This window comes from Rutilus rutilus (assembly GCF_951802725.1).
Source record: "Rutilus rutilus genome assembly, chromosome: 14".
NCBI classification, from domain to species: domain Eukaryota; kingdom Metazoa; phylum Chordata; class Actinopteri; order Cypriniformes; family Leuciscidae; genus Rutilus; species Rutilus rutilus.
The window spans coordinates 4,299,027-4,318,568 of NC_140219.1; the positions used below are offsets into that span (position 1 = coordinate 4,299,027).

The 19,542-nt window shown below is 39.7% G+C and overlaps 1 protein-coding gene across 2 annotated transcripts in view; it reads left to right on the plus strand.

The window, feature by feature from the left end:
• The window catches only part of diaph1 (diaphanous related formin 1), a 113,024-nt gene that overhangs the window by 54,690 nt on the left and 38,792 nt on the right, over positions 1 to 19,542 (plus strand). For both annotated transcript variants that reach the window (XM_084430594.1, XM_084430595.1), the window contains one exon: positions 2,697 to 2,811. In XM_084430594.1, coding sequence (XP_084286720.1) covers positions 2,697 to 2,811 — 115 coding nt within the window. The remainder of the gene's footprint in view (positions 1 to 2,696; positions 2,812 to 19,542) is intronic.

Consider the following 19,542-nt stretch of genomic DNA (forward strand, 5'->3'; position numbering starts at 1 on the left):
TGCCATTACAAAGCTGGGAAGAGCCAGGATATTATTTAATATAACTCTGATTGTGTTCGGCTGAGAGAAGAAAGTCATATACGCCTAGGATGGCTTGAGGGCGAGTAAATCATGGGATAATTTAACTATCCTTTTTAGGTTTCCCAAAGATTACCTTTTATACAGAACCTTGTCCTGCTTCTGTACGAGTGTGAGAGAGACACGTGTTTTAAAGGCGGGGGTCCTTTCTGTGATTGATTCCCATCACTGATTGATGCAAAACTCTCATTCGTGGTTAATAATATTTCTGTTTCTTGCTATGTGTTGTTACAGCGGTGCATATAAATGAAGAGGATGAAATGCTGTGTTCTTTCTTGAGTGCATTAAGTGAGAAACGGTGTGGAAAACAGGCCTTGATAATTTGAAATACGTTTTTACTGCATTTTCATTCATGCACGGATTATTTTGTATCTAATTGGCTGCAGTGGCTGTTGGTTGAAATAATTGTTCCTCTGACTGGAGAAAAACATGTTTTAATATATTTCAGAGCAAATACACTGCCGTTCAAAGTTTGGGGTCAGGGTTTTTTAAACGTCTCTTCAAGGCTGCATTTATTTGATCAAAAATACAGTAAAATCAGTGATATTGTGAAAAATTATTACTATCTAAAATAGCGGTTTTCTATTTGAATATATTGTAAAATGAAATTTATTTCTGTGATCAAAGCTGAATTTTCAGCATCATTACTCCAGTCTTCAGTGTCACATGATCCTTCAGAAATCATTCTAATACGTGACCCTGGATCACGTCACCAGTCACATGTCGCACGGGTATATTTGTGGCAATAGCCAACAGCACATTGTATGGGTCAAAATTATCGATTTTTCTTTTATGATATTAAGTAAAGATCATGTTCCATGAAGATATTTTGTAAATTTCCTGCCGTAAATATATAAAACATGTATTTTTGTGAGTGAATGCAGCACAATCGCCAACATAAATGAACAACTTTTAAAGACAATTTTCTCAATGTTTCGATTTGTTTGCACCCTCAGATTCCAGATTTTTAAATAGTCGTATCTCGGCCAAATATTGTCCTATCATAACACACCATACATCAATGAAAAGTTTATTTTTCCAGCTTTCAGGTTATATATAAACCTCAATTTTGAAAAATTTACCCATGTGACTGGTTTTGTGGTCCAGGGTCACATATGATGATTTGATGCTCAAGAAACATTTCTTTATTATTATTATCATCAATTCTGAACATTTGAATTGATTCTTTGATTAACAAAGTTTAAAAGAACAGTAATGTATATAAATCTATAAAAAATATGTATTAAATATTTCCAGAGGTCTGAAATAAATCCTCGCCCAGCCATAAACGAGATAACCGAGTCGCGGGGCCGTAAAAGACAGAATGATGGACGTTAAAAAGCTTTGTGCAATGTGCATTAACAGCGAGAGATTGAGAGGAGGAGAGAATTACAAAAGGATGGAGCAGTTTTTTGTCTGGCCGTCCCAGTGTGCATCGGGGGCGCGTCGCCTTTCTCTCTTTTGTGCGTAAAATCGGGATCCGTTTTAATGAGTTTCACCCTCTTTTATTCTCTGTCTATTATCATATTCTCTCTTCCTCTAATCCTTGTTCTACATTTCTCATTCTGTCTTTGCTTGCTGTCTGAAGGCGGTTAGCACTGATATCCTGACAGCCTGTTCACTGCTGTTAAACTCATTTTACTCCCAAGACTTGCAGCGCTTTTCTTCTGTGTAAATGAGGTTATGCGTTGAGACTGTGAGAAAGCGCTCAGTGGCGTTTCATCTTCTCGAATGGGGGTAAAATAAAGCCCCGGACTCCAGAATCACAATCTGCGGTCCATTAAATCAGTGCAGCGTCCATAAAGGATGGAGAAACACATTTGAGCCGAACGATCATATCAGCGGTGTCTACGTAATGATATTGTCCAGAGACCAGGACCGCGTTAAAGCAATAAGCCGCTCGAGCCCGAGCGCTACCCTTATTTTTTTCTTTTTTTTTACCTTGATTGATGGATGTTGTTAAGCACAATATCACTACATAAAAGCATTAACAATAATAAAAATCACACAAAGCAGTTCATCCATTAAGTGTCATTAGCTCAGCTGTAATGTGTTTGTTGTTGTTAAAAAACATGCTACATTAAGACAGAATACAACGTGTGTGTGTGTGTGTGTGTGTGTGTGTGTGTGTGTGTGTGTGTGTGTGTGTCAGCCAATTACAACAGCAACACATTTGGCTCATCCAGTCAGATTTTAGAACCAGAACTTTCTGTTTTGGGGTTTGATCTCCACAAAATTTTGTATCTGGTACATTTTTGTCTCTTGCAGTGTTTATTTATTCTATTATTTATACTATTCATTATTTTTCTATATTATTTATATAATGCTATAATAGTATATAAATAATACTTAAAAAACACTGGTCTCTAGTTGTCCTTTTTTCTGCATTTGAAAGAATTATTTGGAGAAAAGATTCAAATATTGAAAGATGGAAGTGTAATTGAATGGATTATTGTTGATATATGAATTGGATGGATGAATAGACAAATGTATGGACTACGTGTGCTGGTTGGAGGATGGATGAATGAAAAGAAAAGCTGAAAGCACATGAAGTGGGTGAATGGATAAAGTAGAATGAAAGGGATGAAGGCGCTGACGAGTGTTTTATGTCGTGCTAGATCGCAGCGGAGGATCTTTCTGAGAGCAGTTTCTGGGTGAAGGCGAAGGAGGAGCGCTATGAGAACAAGGAGCTGTTTGCCAAACTCACTCTGACCTTCTCCACACAGACCAAGAGTGAGTTGATCCATCCTCCAGTCACATCACACAAACACATCTCACACACATCACACATTAAACCTCTCTCTCTCTCTCTCTCCTTCTCTGAACACAGCCTCTAAAGGTAAGAGATGCCCCTTGCTCTGTGCTTGCGCATCTGTGTGTGTGTGTGTGTGTCTGCTGAGACTCTCCTCGGGGTACTGGGTCAAACAGGGATGTGGAAGAGATGACTGTCATCTCAGTGTAGAGAACAACATCAGGACCGGCACTGAGTCTAATGATGACCGAGACAGATTTTAGCGAAAGGGAGCGTGAATTTCATGAAAACAGTTTTTTTTTATTTTTATAAAGAGACAATGTACATTAATCAACATTCATGAATATAAATACCCAAATTAGCCCAAAGGCTAGTTTTCATTGGCAGTCCCTTTGCCAAATGTTATTAAGCTTAAAAACTAGAGAAAAGAAAAACAATAATTAACTCTGTAAAATACAATTAAACAACACGTTATGCGGAAAGACAATTGAATAAAAATATGAGATTGAATACAATTAAATGTCTTACAATTTCATAACAAAAAAACAAACAAACAAAGCAATAACAAAAGTATAAAAGCATAACAATGCAAAAAAAAAAAAGATTTCACAAAAATATTCTTTCTTTTTTTTCCCCATCATATTTTGGTTTGAAATATGACCTGCACATGTTCTTGAAGGGTTTCCTGAGATTCGCCTGGATGTCATATTTTCGGTGACTGTATGCAAAAGCCCCTCATGAATTAGAAATGAGCAAGAAGCAAGTGTCAGATGTGTGTGTGTGTGTTTCCTGCCACCTGCTCTTTGTCCTCTAAGAGTGGCCTTTACAGTTTTATTGCATATTTATATCTGATACGATATACAGCACTGTCAACTTTAACAAGGTGTGTGTGAGTTTTTTTTAGGCCTGTGTATGTGGTTTCGTCCTTCAGCAAATGACCTTCAAAGAGTGTGATGTTGTCATGCATCCGCCGCAGTCTCTCTCTCTCTATCTCAAACACACACACACAGACAGTGTTTTCTGTTTTGAATATGGAAAACGAAACCTTGAAATGTCATCTTTGGCAGCTGTTTTCCTCAGGACCACCTGAGCTCGCTGTGTGTGTGTGTGTGTGTGCGTGTGTGCGTGCGCGCGTCCAGCTGTCTGAGTTGATGTAGGATAACCTTTTCTGATATCTGACTGTAAATGAATGCTGCCCTTTTCAGATCTTCCATCTGTCCGATCCTGTCCGTAAAACACGAGCTTGTGTGTGTGTGTGTCCTTGAGCAGTTATTTTCCATCAGACGGCCGCAGCCGTATCTCTCTCTCTCTCTCCTCCAGTCACATCACTCTCTCCAGCCGAGCGAAAGGACGCCACCGACAGCCAGAGCTGACCTCTGACCTCTGCTGACGGTGGGGTCGCAGGTCGATGACCTCTTCAGCGAGGTCACGCCAATGATTGTTGATTTAATTTGACAGGACCTCAAGCACATTATCTTCCTCTTCCATTCCGAGGGTGTTTGTTCCATCACAGTTACTGTTGCTCATTTTCAGCGTTAGTGATTTGAACGCATCCTGATTGCAAATAGGGATATGACAACACACAGATAATGTGTTGAAATCCATCTCTGCATGTGCTGTGATGTGTCGTTCACGCTCACAATGCAACACATACCTTGTGTTTTCTTGGCTTTTGTGATGGTTTTTCCCATAAAACTTAAAGGATTTGTTAATATCCAATGTTTGTCAGTCCATAAAGTCCATTTTGAGGATTAATTTATAGCAGAAGTATAGATTTGGGGCTGATTAACATGGAAGAAATAGCTTATATTGCTAGTGACATCACTTCACATCCGGTTAGTTCAGCATTGAACTTGTCATGAATGATTAATCCATTCATGTTTGCTGTTACTTTAAGTCATCAGACGCTCCATTTTCACCTGCTGGACCTAAAAAACAAGGAAAAAAATCCCACGGATGTACATTCAAAGGGCCCTATCTTGCACCCAGCACAATTGACTTTGTACACCGACGCATGTATCATTCATATTTTGCACCCGACGCACAGCGGACTTTTCCCTCGGCAGAAGCACGTCTGTAAATTAGGGAATGAACTTGCGCTCCCGGGGGCGGTTCAGCGAAAAGAGGAGGCGAATTCCGGCACAAACGTTCCCTGGTGCTATTTTGCAGTTTCAGAAAACAATTCCGCCACTGACCAGGAAAACCCTAGTCTAAAGTCAGTGGCACGTTCAGATGCTATTTTAAGGGCGCATGCTTGGCCATAATGTAGCGTGTGCACAACGCGCATACACTTTGCTTCTCTCATCTACACACAGACGCAGCCGTTCACATTTTTGCAAACCATACATAATTACAAGGAAAAATATTCCACACGAGGGAAATCGTTGTTGTGTCCATGAAGATGTGAAAAAATAGGCATAAATCTAGCTTACACATTTACCCAAATGATCATACGCCTGTTTAACCGAAGCTAATTTGTGTGTGTTTCTCCCATCCCCATACAATGTCACTTCTCTGTGTTTTACGGCCCTTACGAGAACATCGGTCTCCTCAGCTGTTAACCGCTCCTGGCGTGCGCCTGGCAAATCCGCCGTTATAATAGCAATCTGCCATGGAACAAGCGCGCCTGCTCTTAAAGGGAATGTGAGATGATGCTCTGATTGGTTTATTTCACGTTCCGCACAAACCACACCTATGAGTAATGAAGCTACTTCAGACCAACCCATTTTAGATTTGCGAGATCCGCCCACAAAGTTACTTCCGTTTCGCGTTTGATACTTGCGTTTCAGATCGTTTAAATAGGGTGCAAAGACTCAAAGCATATCTACAGACTTCAGACCACCTAGCAACCACCCAGAACAGTGTAGCAACGGCCTGGCAGTGCGTTTTCTGCAGGCTATCACCGCTCTACTTCATTGAAAGATATAAAAATGTAGATTGCTTTCTCTGATCACGTTTATATCGGTGCATGTGCAGGCCAGAGACTCATTTCTGCATTTTCTAAGCCAAATGCTGAGGCATTTTTATAGAGGCTATTTGAGTTTTGAGAGAGAGAGAGAGAGAGAGAGATTTCTCGATTTTATTTTCCTGCAATTTTCCTTCCATTTCTGCGTTTAAAAGCGAGTCGGGTTTGTTGTGTGTGTTATTGATTGGCTTCTCTCTGTGAGTGTTTTAATGTTTCTCTCCGTCTCGCTGGTGTCCTGCTTTTCCCGTCTCCACGGAGACCAGCTGAGTCTCTCAGGATCTCGTTCAGCCACTCACCTCTGCTCTCACACACACAAACACGAGCACGCGTACGTCTCCTCCTCTGATGTATACTCCGACCTACTTTATTATCTCACACACACACACTTGCGGCTGGTCTCGTCTCATATCAGTCCCTGCTGTCCAGACTCACTTAAGAGTTATAGACCCAGAGCCACAAGTGTGACAGCAGAGGACACACACATACATCTCAACCAAAAGAGTGGGATGCAAATGTACGACTCTTGCTGTTTTCTGTGCTTCCTTCTGATCTCACTGTATTAGTCATGAACTTGAATTATAGCCAGACTAATGTGACTATAGATCATCTGTAGCTCCGCCCATTTTCAACGCTGCGCTTGTTGTGTTCTGGTTTGTGTTTCCACCACATGAAGGTAAGATCTTATGACGGATTTATGAATAAACCGCTCGTTTTAAAATCTCTCCGGTCTACATTTGTAATGACATCAGCTTCAAACATTACAATGCTCATGATAACTTTCATTAACTCTACAATAAGTAAATCCACTTCACAAGCTAATTAAAATGCAAGTTCAAACACAATATTCTAAAGATGGCTGCGCACTTGTTCCTCTAGTGCATAAGGTCTATAAGGCATATAGATATCAAGTTATTATAAACTAGGGCTGTGAAAAGATAAATTGCGATTAATCGCATCCAAAATAAAAGTTTGTGTTTACATAATATATATGTGTGTGTACGGTGTATAATTATTTTGTATATATAAATACACACATGCATGTACATAATTAAGAAATATTTGCATGTATATACTGTGTGTGTGTGTATATATAAATATAAATAACACACTTTTCTTAAATATATATACATGCATGTGTGTGTATTTATATATACAAAATAATTATACACCGTACACACACACACATATGTGTAAACAAACTTTTATTTTGGATGCAATTAATCGCGATTAATCTTTTCACAGCCCTATTATAAATATTAAATTAACATCATGATATTCTGTAAAGATGTTTTGACACAATTCGTGTTGTAAAAAGCACTGTACAAATACATTTGACTTGACTTGAACTTGAATATCAGCCGGACAAAAAATCTACAATATTTGCTATTTTGAGATGATTGAAAACTATTTTGACTCGTCTCTCAGTTAGTATTTCATTGACTATGGGGGAAGACTTAAGACATTAGCCAAAAGTGTTAAACATTATGGCCTGGTTTCACAGACGCGGCCTAGATTAAGCCAGTTGCATAAACTGCTAATATAACTTTAAGTCAGTTGCATAAAAACATAGATTGGCCTAATTTGATACCGAAAAGAAAGATTACCCTTAACTAACTGCTAGTTGGACATAATGATTCATAAGACAGTCTTAACATAATGGCTGTTTATGCAACTGGCAGCAGGATTAGCCAAAGTAGGACATTTAAGTAGCTTTTATAAACATGCCTTAGAAAAACACATTACTGATGTGCATCTTAAGACAAACCAATGACACTGGTATATTTTAAGATTTGTCCGTGCAATTTGCTTTAAGTTAAAACAGCTCAAACATGCATTTTAGTCTGGGACCAGACCTAAATCTTGTCTGTGAAGCCAGGGGTAAATATGTTAATGTGAGACTTACTAGTGTGTGAAATTATTGCCTTTGGTAATCTCTAAATCACAAATGAGTGTTTCAGAAAGACAGATCCATAATTTGTATTGGTACTTTGACGCCGTTTAGATCGATATCTTCCAGCTTGACCCTCATTTGCTCACTCATTTGTAGTGAAGGCGTTCAACTTTTAAAGGTCGACAGGGTGTTTTGCTGTCGTCCACCTCGTGTCTCAGTAGAATGTTAATTGAGCCCCACTTACATAAAACAAAATGTCTTAAACGCTTCATCCTGAATCTATGCGGAGGTTTGGCAGTTATAGAGGGAATTTACACACAGAAGTTTTAAAAGACACAGTAGCAGAAAGTTCTTGGTTCTCAAAAACCTCATATTTACCCCAAAACCTAAAGGGGAAAAAGTATGTATGTATGTATGTATGTATGTTCATCATTACTAAGTATTTAATAATATTACAATATATTAATGTTGTTTTTATTACTTTTTAATAATAATAATAATTATTATTATTATTATTATTATTATTTATTATTATTATTATTATTTAATTTTTATTCATTTATTTTAAAGAGACTGGATCCAATATTCCTGACACTGAGCTTTGATTTAGAATTTTTCAAAAAAAAAAAAAATCTGTTTAACAGTAATGAGAATCTAATTAGAATCAATAAATTACAAAAAGATTCCAAATGCCCATATAACGAATACGGTAATATTGGGGGAAATGTGCTAAATTGTCACAACAAATATTGTACTGGTCCTGCAAATAGTCCACATTCTCTTTTAAGCCAAATATTGCTATTATTATTATTTTTTTTTTAGTTTGGGGTGAAATATGATTATTCTTTTCAGTTGATTCTGGTACATTCTGTCCTCATATCTCGCTGTTCTCATATTTTGTGTCCCCAGAAGACCGTCATGTCTAAATCCTTCATAAAATTCTCTTAATACCTTCTTGTTTTGGTCCTCACGGGCGGTTGGAACACATTGCTCATCTGCTGTGTTTGTCTAGAAGGGTCTCAATCTTAATGTGTCCTTCATAAAACAGTCTTCAGAATGGACCACCTGCTTCAACGATTCCCAAAAGCCCAGATATAAAGTCAGGTCTTAATGTCCTCATAAACCCAGAGGTTCCCTGAAGTGCGCTGATATGAGCGTGTCTGTTTATACGGGCTGTTCTTATCTCAGTGGTGTGGTTTTGTGCCATTAACTGCTGCTTTACGGTCCCTCAGAGTCTGTCGTTCTCTTATATTGGAAGCAGTTTTGTGCGGCTCAGCTGGTGGGATGTAGGAAATTGCTCTTGACCGGCCTATACGAAGTAAAAGGACTTCCGTAATATCTTCGGAATGTTCTTCCTACCGTTTTATTCTCCTGCATCAATCTCTCTCTCTCTCTCCATCTGGTTATCTGCGCGTTCATACGTTTCGCTTTTCCTATTATAACTGATAATGAAAAGGAGTCATATAAATGAAAACAGGATTTTTCTTGACACTTTTTGAAATAAGACTTTAAGGACTTAAAGTTTTCCCTCCGCTCCACACAAACTGAAAAAAAAAAAAATAGTTAAAACAAGTTCATTTTAACATTTTAACTATTTTTCGGTGGAAAATAGTCACATAAAACTCCCTTGAAAGTCTCGTCACATTTATTTATATAACACTTTATACAGCTTTACATTAATAAACCGCTAAATAACTGTGTTAGCCCCGTTTACATCAAGAATGCTAACTATATTAGTGTCCACTCAAACGCACAATATTGTTCTGTTTATTCTAAGTTCACACCAAGTATGAAACAAACTCAATTTCAGCTGTAAACGTGCATGTTTCATAAGTGTAGAATATCACAATTTTAAGACAGCATTTGCTTAGTAACGGATGGAGAAACAGAGGGAATCATTCGTTGTTGTTGTTGCACTTCGAGACCTCGTTGGTTGTACCCAAGTTTGAGTTTTGTTGAACTTTCTCATGAGGCAAATGGAAAATCTCTTGTGAACACAATAATAATGACCATAAATCACATCCAGAGTCTCGGGGAGAGTAAATTGCTGAAACTGTCGTGGGAGAATAAGATGAATTTTCTCCCTGCGTGAAATTAATGCTGTTAATGTTGAAGAAGTGTGTTTGTTTACAACTAATATTAGTCGGATTTCACGTTGGTAATTTGATTTCTATTAAAAGAACTAGATTTGCACTTTTTTTAGAAGAAATCTGAACACTGCTGTGATAAGAGTGTTGTGGTTGGTTTGTCTAAAGGCCCTGGGGCCGGTTTCACAAAGCCATTTTAGACCGGTCTATAGTGTTAGACAAGTCTAAAATTTGCTTAGTCTAATGCAAGATAGACTGTTTCACAAAAATAAAGACGGACTTAATTTAGACCAACACAATTAGAAACCTTACCCCCAGGCTAACTTAGGTCTAAGACTCTGTTACCTTGGCAACCAGCAGTAACAATCAGTTACATTACAGCCAAAAGAAAAGGGAAAATGGCTCATAATTGAAACATTTCTTCTTGTTACTACATTCTCCGCTAAATTTCCCAAGTAAAATGTCCTTGTAACTGTTATACTCCTCCAACAAACACATATTCTCCGCTGGGGTAAACGGCACTGAGCGGTTGAATGCGCTTACTTGATCAGCCATGTTTTTTTGTTTTGAAACGTGTCTTATTTTACCCACAATGCATTGCAGTGTATAGTCAGAGTCTTAAGTGCTTTGTGCAACGGTCTGATGACTATCTACTATATCTAAGCCATAGTCAAAGTCTATCTTTGTGAAACCGGCCCCTGGTGTACTTCATTTTCCACGTTCCGCATCACCCGCATTTTTTGTATCTCTCTTTACGCTCTCTTCTTCGACTTCTGCACTGTACATCATCATTCGGTCTCAACATTCACATTGCGCATGCGCTGTTGTACGCGCACCGTCCACAAAAATTGTCCCGCTGAACGTGGACGGTCGACGTATAGACCTTATTCACAGCAGCGCCATCTTTGAATGAAAGTGAGGCTGTGAGGAACAGACAAGCATCTCTTCAGTGGGTTGAACTGTTATTAAGTGTGCTTTTGGATTGTTCTGTTGACGAAACGCTGCAAAAATATATTTCCTAGACATTACAGTAGACCGTTAAACTCCAGACAACATGAGCTGTGGAAAATGATGTGATCTAGGAGCTTTATACAGTCTATCCCTCAAAGCCTCACTTTCATACCTGTTATGACTCATGTCACTGCTCTGAATAAGGTCTGTACTAAAAATATGGATGTAACTTTGCTTTTCATTTATTGCTTAAAGCTCACTTGAAATACTTTGATACCACAGCAAAAACTTCAAGTTTTTTTTCCAAAGTTCAAACATTATGAAAGGCAAGTGAACAGTCAGTAATAAAATAAGAACAAATACACGAATTACAAGCATAGATTAATAGTAAATACCAAAATTGCAAACTCTATAGCATTCAGGTACAGAAATGTAATAATGTAAAATAACACTATTGTGTTCACTGTAGAAATTAAATATGGATAAATCTTTGTTAAAGCTGTATTTTGTTGTTTTATTAACATGACACAGACAGCATCAGAATTGTTAGGGTGCTGTCACTTTAAGACTGAATGCACGGGCCGAATATACTGGTACACATCTGGTTTCTTTCTCTGTTTACGTACATTTAAGACATAACTGAAGGTATATTTGCTGAGACGGGTATTTTGACATTTTGGGGAAACGTGCCTCTCTTCTCTCTCTCTAACGAGTCCTGGTTTTCGCCTCTTCTTCTGCGTTTAAAATCGCTTGAATGTGTAAACCGGCAAGGCAAAACACGTTCAAATAACAAACCTTCACTCTATGATGGCAATTAATCCACGCATCACACGCGTGCCGAACCGCGGGGCCTGCATCCGTACGGATCACTGATCAACTGCGATCCGTTGCAACCCTTATGTAATTGGTTTCCAGGAAGTTGCTTTGTTTTATATTATTTCAGCTTTATTTCACTTAAAGGGGTGGTTGATTATGATTTCACTTTTCTAACTTTAGTTAGTGTGTAATGTTGCTGTTTGAGCATAAACAACATCTGCAAAGTTACGACACTCAAAGTTCAAAGCAAAGGGAGATATTTGCTTTTACAGAAATCGCTATTTAAGGACTACAACAAACGGCTGGTAGAGACTACACCACATTCCTCCTGGGTTAGTGACATCACCAACCCTAAAATTTACATAAACCACGCCCCCTGAACACGATTTATAGATTATCAAGACAGAATATATGCTAATCAATGACTAGAAGATAACTACACATCAGCTACATAAATTCATCAGCTAACCATTCAGAAATGTTGTCTGTCGTCACTTCTTCTTGAGTCTCTCCATCATTGTCTAACTCCGGTTTGAACATAAAAGGCTACAAGTTTTAGAAATTTTCAGTGCATGTGTGTGTGAGGTAAAATGACACAAGCTGTTGAAGCTCCGCCCCCTGTGCCGGGAGCAGCAGCTCATTTGCATTTAAAGGAACAGACACAAAACGGTGCGTTTTTGCCCACCCTCAAAAAGTGACAGCTTTAATATGCTATATAAAAATATCTGTGGGGTATTTTGAGCTAAAACTTCACACACACACTCTGGGGACATCAGAGACTTATTTTACATCTTGTGAAAAGGGCATTATACCACACCTTTAACAAAAAAAATGATTTTTAAAATCGTTAAAGACGCCACAAGCCACGTAGTTCGAGGTGTCGTTCGTGTCGACGAGTTGTGCACCAAAGTTGAATATCAGTGTGAGGAGTTTGTTCAGATAACCCATCAAATGAGCAAACAGCACTAATGAAATGCCTCTGTGATCGCGCCCAGTAATGCATTCAGCTCGGGTTTGAGGTTCCAATGGATGAATGAGATTTCTTTGTGTTTTTGCTGTGTGAAGAGAGTTCGAGTGAATGCATAATCTCACATCTGGCTCTTTCATTCACGTTGAGGTTAATGCACGGCACAGAGACGCTGTACGGTCCACTTCTGTTGTGCTTTGTACTTCAGTATTCTGTGCGCATTGTGGATCTCGTCTTGTTTTTGAAGCTGTTTTTCCGAATGCCCCATAATGTGTTTTTGTGATAGTCGCATTATCTTTAATGCTTTCTAGAAACAGCGTTTAATGCGTTAAGGTGCCCATCTTTTTCTTGAAGGTGAAGTTTGGTCTGTCAGTCCTTCCAAGCTCGTTTCTGACCCTCTTCTCGCATTTCGGGTTGCATAACGTGTTGTTTTGCGCATTCATACCTTCTTTATCACCCTCAAACACATCTGTTCATTGGCCTCACCGGCTCTGCCAAACGCAACAGATTATCGAGCAAGCCGTCTGTGCCTTTGTGCGGCCGCCGGTTCTCCGTTCCAGCATTCGTTTGCATTCAAATGTTTGCTGGAGCCGCAGATACGTTTCTGCGCTCGCTCTGTTTAATCTGCGCTTTATCTTTGTGAGATTAGCCACTTTTTAAACGAGCTCCAGAGAGAGAGAGGAAAGTGTGTTCTTTTGTGAATTTTAATTCTTATCCCCGTTTAGGAGGATGCAAAAGAGAGGAGGAGATTTCTAATGGGGATTTGGAGAAACGCTGGTAAATAGGCAAAGAACTGTGAAAAGCGATAAATCACACGCTCCACATGCGACCTACCCACAGAAGAAGCAGCGAGCGACGGGGTGCGTATTTGTGTCTCTTACCATATGCACTCGAGCATATGGCGTTATTTGAATGTGACCCAGTGTGCCGCACAAAGGAGAGAAATGTTCATGTCTTGGCATATATTTGACACCTCAAATATTAAAGCGTCACATGGTCGCGTTTTCCTCCTCCAGCAGGCGAGGGAGATGTGGAGAAATGCACACAAACATGCAGCGCTGATTGGAGATGGAGATTGGTTTTAATTCCAAATTTTTTTTTTTTTTTTAACCACGCACCCTGCAGGCGCTAAGCTCACAGAGGCGCATTTTATGTCACAAGCGTTTGATGCTTCTAATAACTGGGAGAAACCACAGAGAGATGCGTCTTCAAAGATACAGATGACAAGATATCAGAAGTCACACGCGTGCTCTTATCGCGGCGGAAAAGCGGGATCTGGGGCCGCGGTCGGGCGTTTACGCGTGTGCAATTAAATTAAGCTGAGGGAGATGTCACGGCTGTGAGATTAATCAGAGATTTTGCTTGGTGTTATCAAATATCATCAAAGTTGGAGAGTTATACTGTACTTTATACACGCACACACGGGCACACGGGCTTGCACACACGCAGTGAAACTAATTTGCATTTTCAAAGAAATTAAAGCCCCGTGCCTAAAGCTGATAGCAGCATGCTGATTCTCTCTCTCTCTTTCTCTCTCTCTCTCTCTCTCTCTCTCTCTCTCTCTCAGAATTTTCATATTATTTTTCCGTTTTAATCGCTGATTATGGTGTCTGACTCTTGCTTCAGGCCCAAACAGACAAAAAATAATTACGCACTCTGAACCTCGGAACAAAACTCTCGCCGAATTGAAGATGTCAGAGCCTTGGAAAGTAGGTTTCTGCGGTCGACTTTAATTCAAACAGCGTTTCGTAGGAACTTGCATTCGGCTGTTTCACCTAAAGAAACTTTTCCAATTTATTCTGATTAAATTTTTACATCAGCACTCTGACTGAGTTTGTTTTCAGTTGAGCATAGTTTGGTCTGATTCGTGAAATCTTTCTTTTTTTCCCCCTCAAGTGAACAACTCGTGCATGAAGAAGCATTCTTTGTTAGCGAGTCTTAATGAAGTGACATTTTAACAATCGTGGTATTTAAAGCGTCTTGCATTTCAAACTGACCTTAATTTACAACCTTTAAAGCACAAGGGTGTGTGTTAATTTCTGGAGTCCTACTTTGTGTGTGTGTGTGTGTGTGTCTCTTTGAGTCCTGTTTTTTCCTGCAGGCACATTTAATTTTTCACCATGCTTCTGTTGTTGCATGGAAATGCATGTTGTTGTTCCCCCTCGTCTCATTTTCATGACCTCTTTCTCATTTTCCTTTCCCAATTTCATTCGTGCGTTTCCACCAGTAACATTCATCATTTCTCCTTCTCTTTTTTCCTTCACCCGGTAGCTTGTTCTCCTTTCATTTCTGCTGTTTGATATGTCACCTTTCTTCTCTCTCTCTCTCTCTCTCTCTCTCTCTCTTTATTTCTTTCTTTCTTTCTTTCTTTCTTTCTTTCTTTCTTTCTTTCTTTCTTTCTTTCTTTCTTTCTTTCTTTCTTTCTATCTTTCTTTCTTTCTATCTCTCTCTCTCTCTCTCTCTCTCTCTCTCTCTCTCTCTCTCTCTCTCTCTCTCTCTCTCTCTCTCTCTCTCTCTCTCTCTCTCTCTCTCTCTAAATTATTCTTCCTGGATATTCCGACTCCTCCATTTGTCTGGGTTCTAATCAGAGCTGCTTTGGCTCTTAACGCAGTCCTTGAGAGATTCCCTGCAGACATTCATTCATTTTGTCCATTTCCATCTGCTTTAACCTGCTCCTCTCCCTCCGCATCCCTGAATATTTAAAGAGCACCTATTAAAAATACAGGGAGAGTGAGACGGGTTTCTGCTAACACCACTTTTACATTTATATCTAAAAACCCAACCTCTGTTTCTGCTCAATTATTCATGACACACTTCTCGTTTTCATCTATCCATCTGTTTCTCATTCAGCCACATCTATCTGTTTGTCTTTCTGTCTCTCTATCACAGCTGCTTTTGTTTTACTTTTCATCCACTCCTCTGAGTGCTTTATCCGTCCGTCCGTCCGTCCGTCCGTCCATCCATCCATCCATCCATCCATCTATCTGTGTGTCGTTCTATCATCTATCTGTCTGTCATTCTATCTATCCATCTGTCTGTCATTCTATCTATCTATCTATCCATCCATCAATCGGTCTGTCTGTCGTTCTATCTATCTATCTATCTATCTATCTATCTATCTATCTATCTATCTATCTATCTATCTATCTATCTATCTATCTATCTATCTATCTATCTATCTATCTATCTATCTGTCTGTCTGTCTGTCTGTCTGTCTGTCTGTCTGTCTGTCTGTCTGTCGTTCTATTTATCTATCTATCCGTCTTTCTATCTATCCATCTATCTGTCTGTCTGTCTGTCTGTCTGTCGTTCTATTTATCTATCTATCCGTCTTTCTATCTATCCATCTATCTGTCTGTCTGTCTGTCTGTCTGTCATTCTATTTATCTATCTATCTATCCGTCTTTCTATCTATCCATCTATCTGTCTGTCTGTCATTCTATCTATCTATCTATCTATCTATCTATCCGTCTTTCTGTCGTTCTATCTATCTATCCGTCTGTCTGTCATTCTGTCTATCTGTCTGTCGTTCTGTCTATCATCTATCTGTCTGTCTGTCGTTCTATCAGTCGTTCTATCTATTGTTCTATCTATCTGTCTGTCATTCTATTGGTCATTCTATTTATCTGTCTATCCATCCAGTTTATCCGTCTATGTATCGTTCTATCTTTGTCTGTCTGTCTCCTATTGGTCACTTGGTGTTTTATACAATGTTCGGTGCATATTGCTCTATCCATCATTCTGTCTTCCTCCCTCTCTCTCTCTCTCTCTCTCTCTCTCTCTCTCTCTCTCTCTCTCTCTCTCTCTCTCTCTCTCTCTCTCTGTAAACTTTTGTCCTGCTTGTTTTGTCACTTCTGTAGATGTTGTGTACTGTGTTTTGTACGTCACAGTGTTCTGCTTTCTTATCTTCCGTGGGTCATCGCGGCTGACACGTTTTCCGCTCTCAGCCTTCAGACGCCTTTACTTGCTTAATTAACAGCGATCTTTGAATTTTAATTAACTCATGCGTTCACAAAGTGCCATTTCCCCCCTCTTTAATGCTGCTGTTGTGTTTGATCGGTGAGCAGACGCAGAGAGAGCGCACGCAATCAAAGCGACAGACACTCTGATTGAAAGTGACGGAAAAGAGAAAAAGGATCTCAGGCTGCAGAGATGAAAGTGTGTAGAAGTGACAGATAAGAAAAGAGAAAGACGAGAGGAGGGAGGGAGTCGTGTTGAAGGGAAGATGACTGTCCGTGTGTGTTAACGTTGAACACGATGCTCGTTGTCGCGAGGAACATCCGTCCCACGTGCGATTGCTCGTCCTGATCTGGAGCTCGACTTCCTGCGACACGCAAACACGGAGCGATGGAGCGAAAAACTGGAACGAGAGATCAGGGGCCATTTTTATGCCTTTATCACCCTCTCGTGCCTCCGAGGTCCCGCGAGCCCCGCGGAGAGAGAGATCGAGAGAGCGTTTTAGCACCAAACTACCACAATAACACACAGGCCCGTTGAGGATCAGGAGAGAAATGCGCAGGCTTTCTGAATACTTCATGCCACTTAGAGCTGAACGTGTAGAGTCGTTGAGATCCTGAGAGACCCTGAGATCTAGTTAGAAGATAAAGCCTGTTAATGCATCCTCTCCTGACAGCCCTCCATCTCTGTCTCCCGTCTCCCTGCGGGATGGACAGACGGAGGAGAGTTCATGCATTCATTCAGCGAGCGCCAGAGAACGCCGCCTGAATGCAGAACACCCTGAATGAGTCAGAGAAAGTTTGTGGGTTTGTAATGGTTTGTTTTTTGCTGCGTGTCAATTCTGGGGTGGAACATCACTAAATTAAAATTACAATTCACACGAAAATGATTATTTACTTACCTTAATGTGATTTAAACCTATATGCCTGTTTTTTTCTTCTAAATATACTGTGTGTGTGTGTGTCATGAAACATTTTTTTGTATTCTTTGAAGAATATAAAGTTCAAAACAGTAGCATTTAATTGAAATATAAATATTTTGTAAAATTCTACATTTTTTCCTGTCACTTTTGAGCAATGTAATGCATCATTGCACAATAAACATATTAATTACTTAAAAAAAAACTTACTGGCCCCAAACTTTTGAACCACATTATGTTTTCTATGTATCCTCCTATATAGTATACCATATACTTGTTTTGACATGAGATGCACAAGACCCACTGACATTTGATGTTATTGACATCCAGATTTGCTATTATTTATTTAGCTAGTGCCATTGTTTGAGGCAGAAGTTGACATATCACTCAGTAACCAAGTGAATGTTTTGTATCCCAGTGTAACACTACTCTGAAAGTTAACCAACTGATAGATTACTTATAGTGACTCTGAACATTGAAGTTGCTTTCAGCAATACTGCAGTTTCAAAGTGATTTTCCTAACACTTAAATGTCAAAGCTGCTCTCGAACTGTGGTGACCAATAATAATTCATAACCAGAGATTACGGTCCACCCATAAGACGCGTGAGTGTGAAGACATTCGTTTCATCTCTGCTGTGTGTGTGTGGTGTTAAGTCTCTTTGAGGCGTGTTCTGTAGTGTCACGCTGCCTCTGGATTTCATGTTGGTCTCTGGTCTACAGTTATCTCATTATAAGGCTCATGGATTGTGGGATCCGGGTTTCAGAAGTCAGATCTGATAATCCCTGTCATCTGGATTAATTAGGACTTTCTTCTGTCATCTGATCGCCTTCATACATGGGTTGACACTCTCTCTCTCTCTAAAACTCTTTTAATAGCTGGATTACATTACAGGCTGGATTTGCTTTAACCTTTACTTTCCCTCTCTTACAGTATTTCCGCCCACTTTCTTTTTACCTAGAAGTGATGATTGGCAAGTCAAGCATTAGTGATTTCAGTGAAGCCCTACTATTCATCATGATAGTGAGATTGACACTTGGAAAATAATCACATGTGCTTCAGTTTCTTCTCCAGAATTATGTTCTGATGTTCTTGTTTTTTGTTATGCCTGGTCTGGTCTGGTCATGTGTGATTGTGTTTGTAGTTTATATCAAAATATATGAAAATATGAAGAAAAAAACAACATGTTGTAAATGGCTTCCCAAATCCCATGAGCTCTGATTCGATTCTGTGTGTGCTGCTTCTGTTTCTTTCATTAGCTGTGTGTGTGTTAATATTTTAGGCAGGTGTGTGGGTTGTACGGTGGGAACACGGTGTGTGTTAGAGTGAATATTTCAGGTGTCTCTGTGTGTGCGCGCGTATCAGAGTCTCATTATATCAAACCCTCAGGCCTCAAACCTCCAACAAACTCACTGTAGAACTACACACACACACACACTGTCTGTCTCTCCTGTCCCTTTCAGAGTGTCTGTCTCTCTCTCCGATTCATTATCTGTTTTTTCCAGAATTCTGAGACCATCACTCGCTCCAATCTAACACACCCTGAGAGAGAGAGAGAGAGAGAGAGAGAGAGAGAGAGAGAGAGAGGCGTGTTTCTGTCATCTCTGTGTGTGTGTGTGTGTGTTTTGGCTGGTTGTGTGTGTGTGTGTGTGTGTGTGTGTGTGTGTGTGTCTGAGACAGGTGCAGATTGACGTGATTGTTTTGACAGGCTGTTATGATGATGTCTTTAGTAATGTGAAATCTCTTGAGTCTGTCACTTAAGTCTCTCTCTCGATCTCTGTTTCTCTCACACTATCATATTGGTTTTATTTGTTGTTTCTTGTGTTAATTCATGCTATTCTACAGCGCTCTGTAATGCTTCATTGTGACTGGTCAATGGCAGCATTCTGCAGTCAACTATTTCTGTGCATTAGATGTTTCACAGTGATGCAATCAGTTGACCACATCACTGCCCTGATAACTACACACACAACACCCTTGAACTACCCAGAACACCCTAGCAACTGCATAGCAATGCCTTGGTAACCACACACAACACAGGTGAACTCTCTAGCATCCACCAGAACACATTATCAGTGCCTTGGTAACCTCACACCATACCCTAGCAACCACCTAGAGCACCTTAGCACCCTCATAGCAACACCCTATAAACCACCTAGC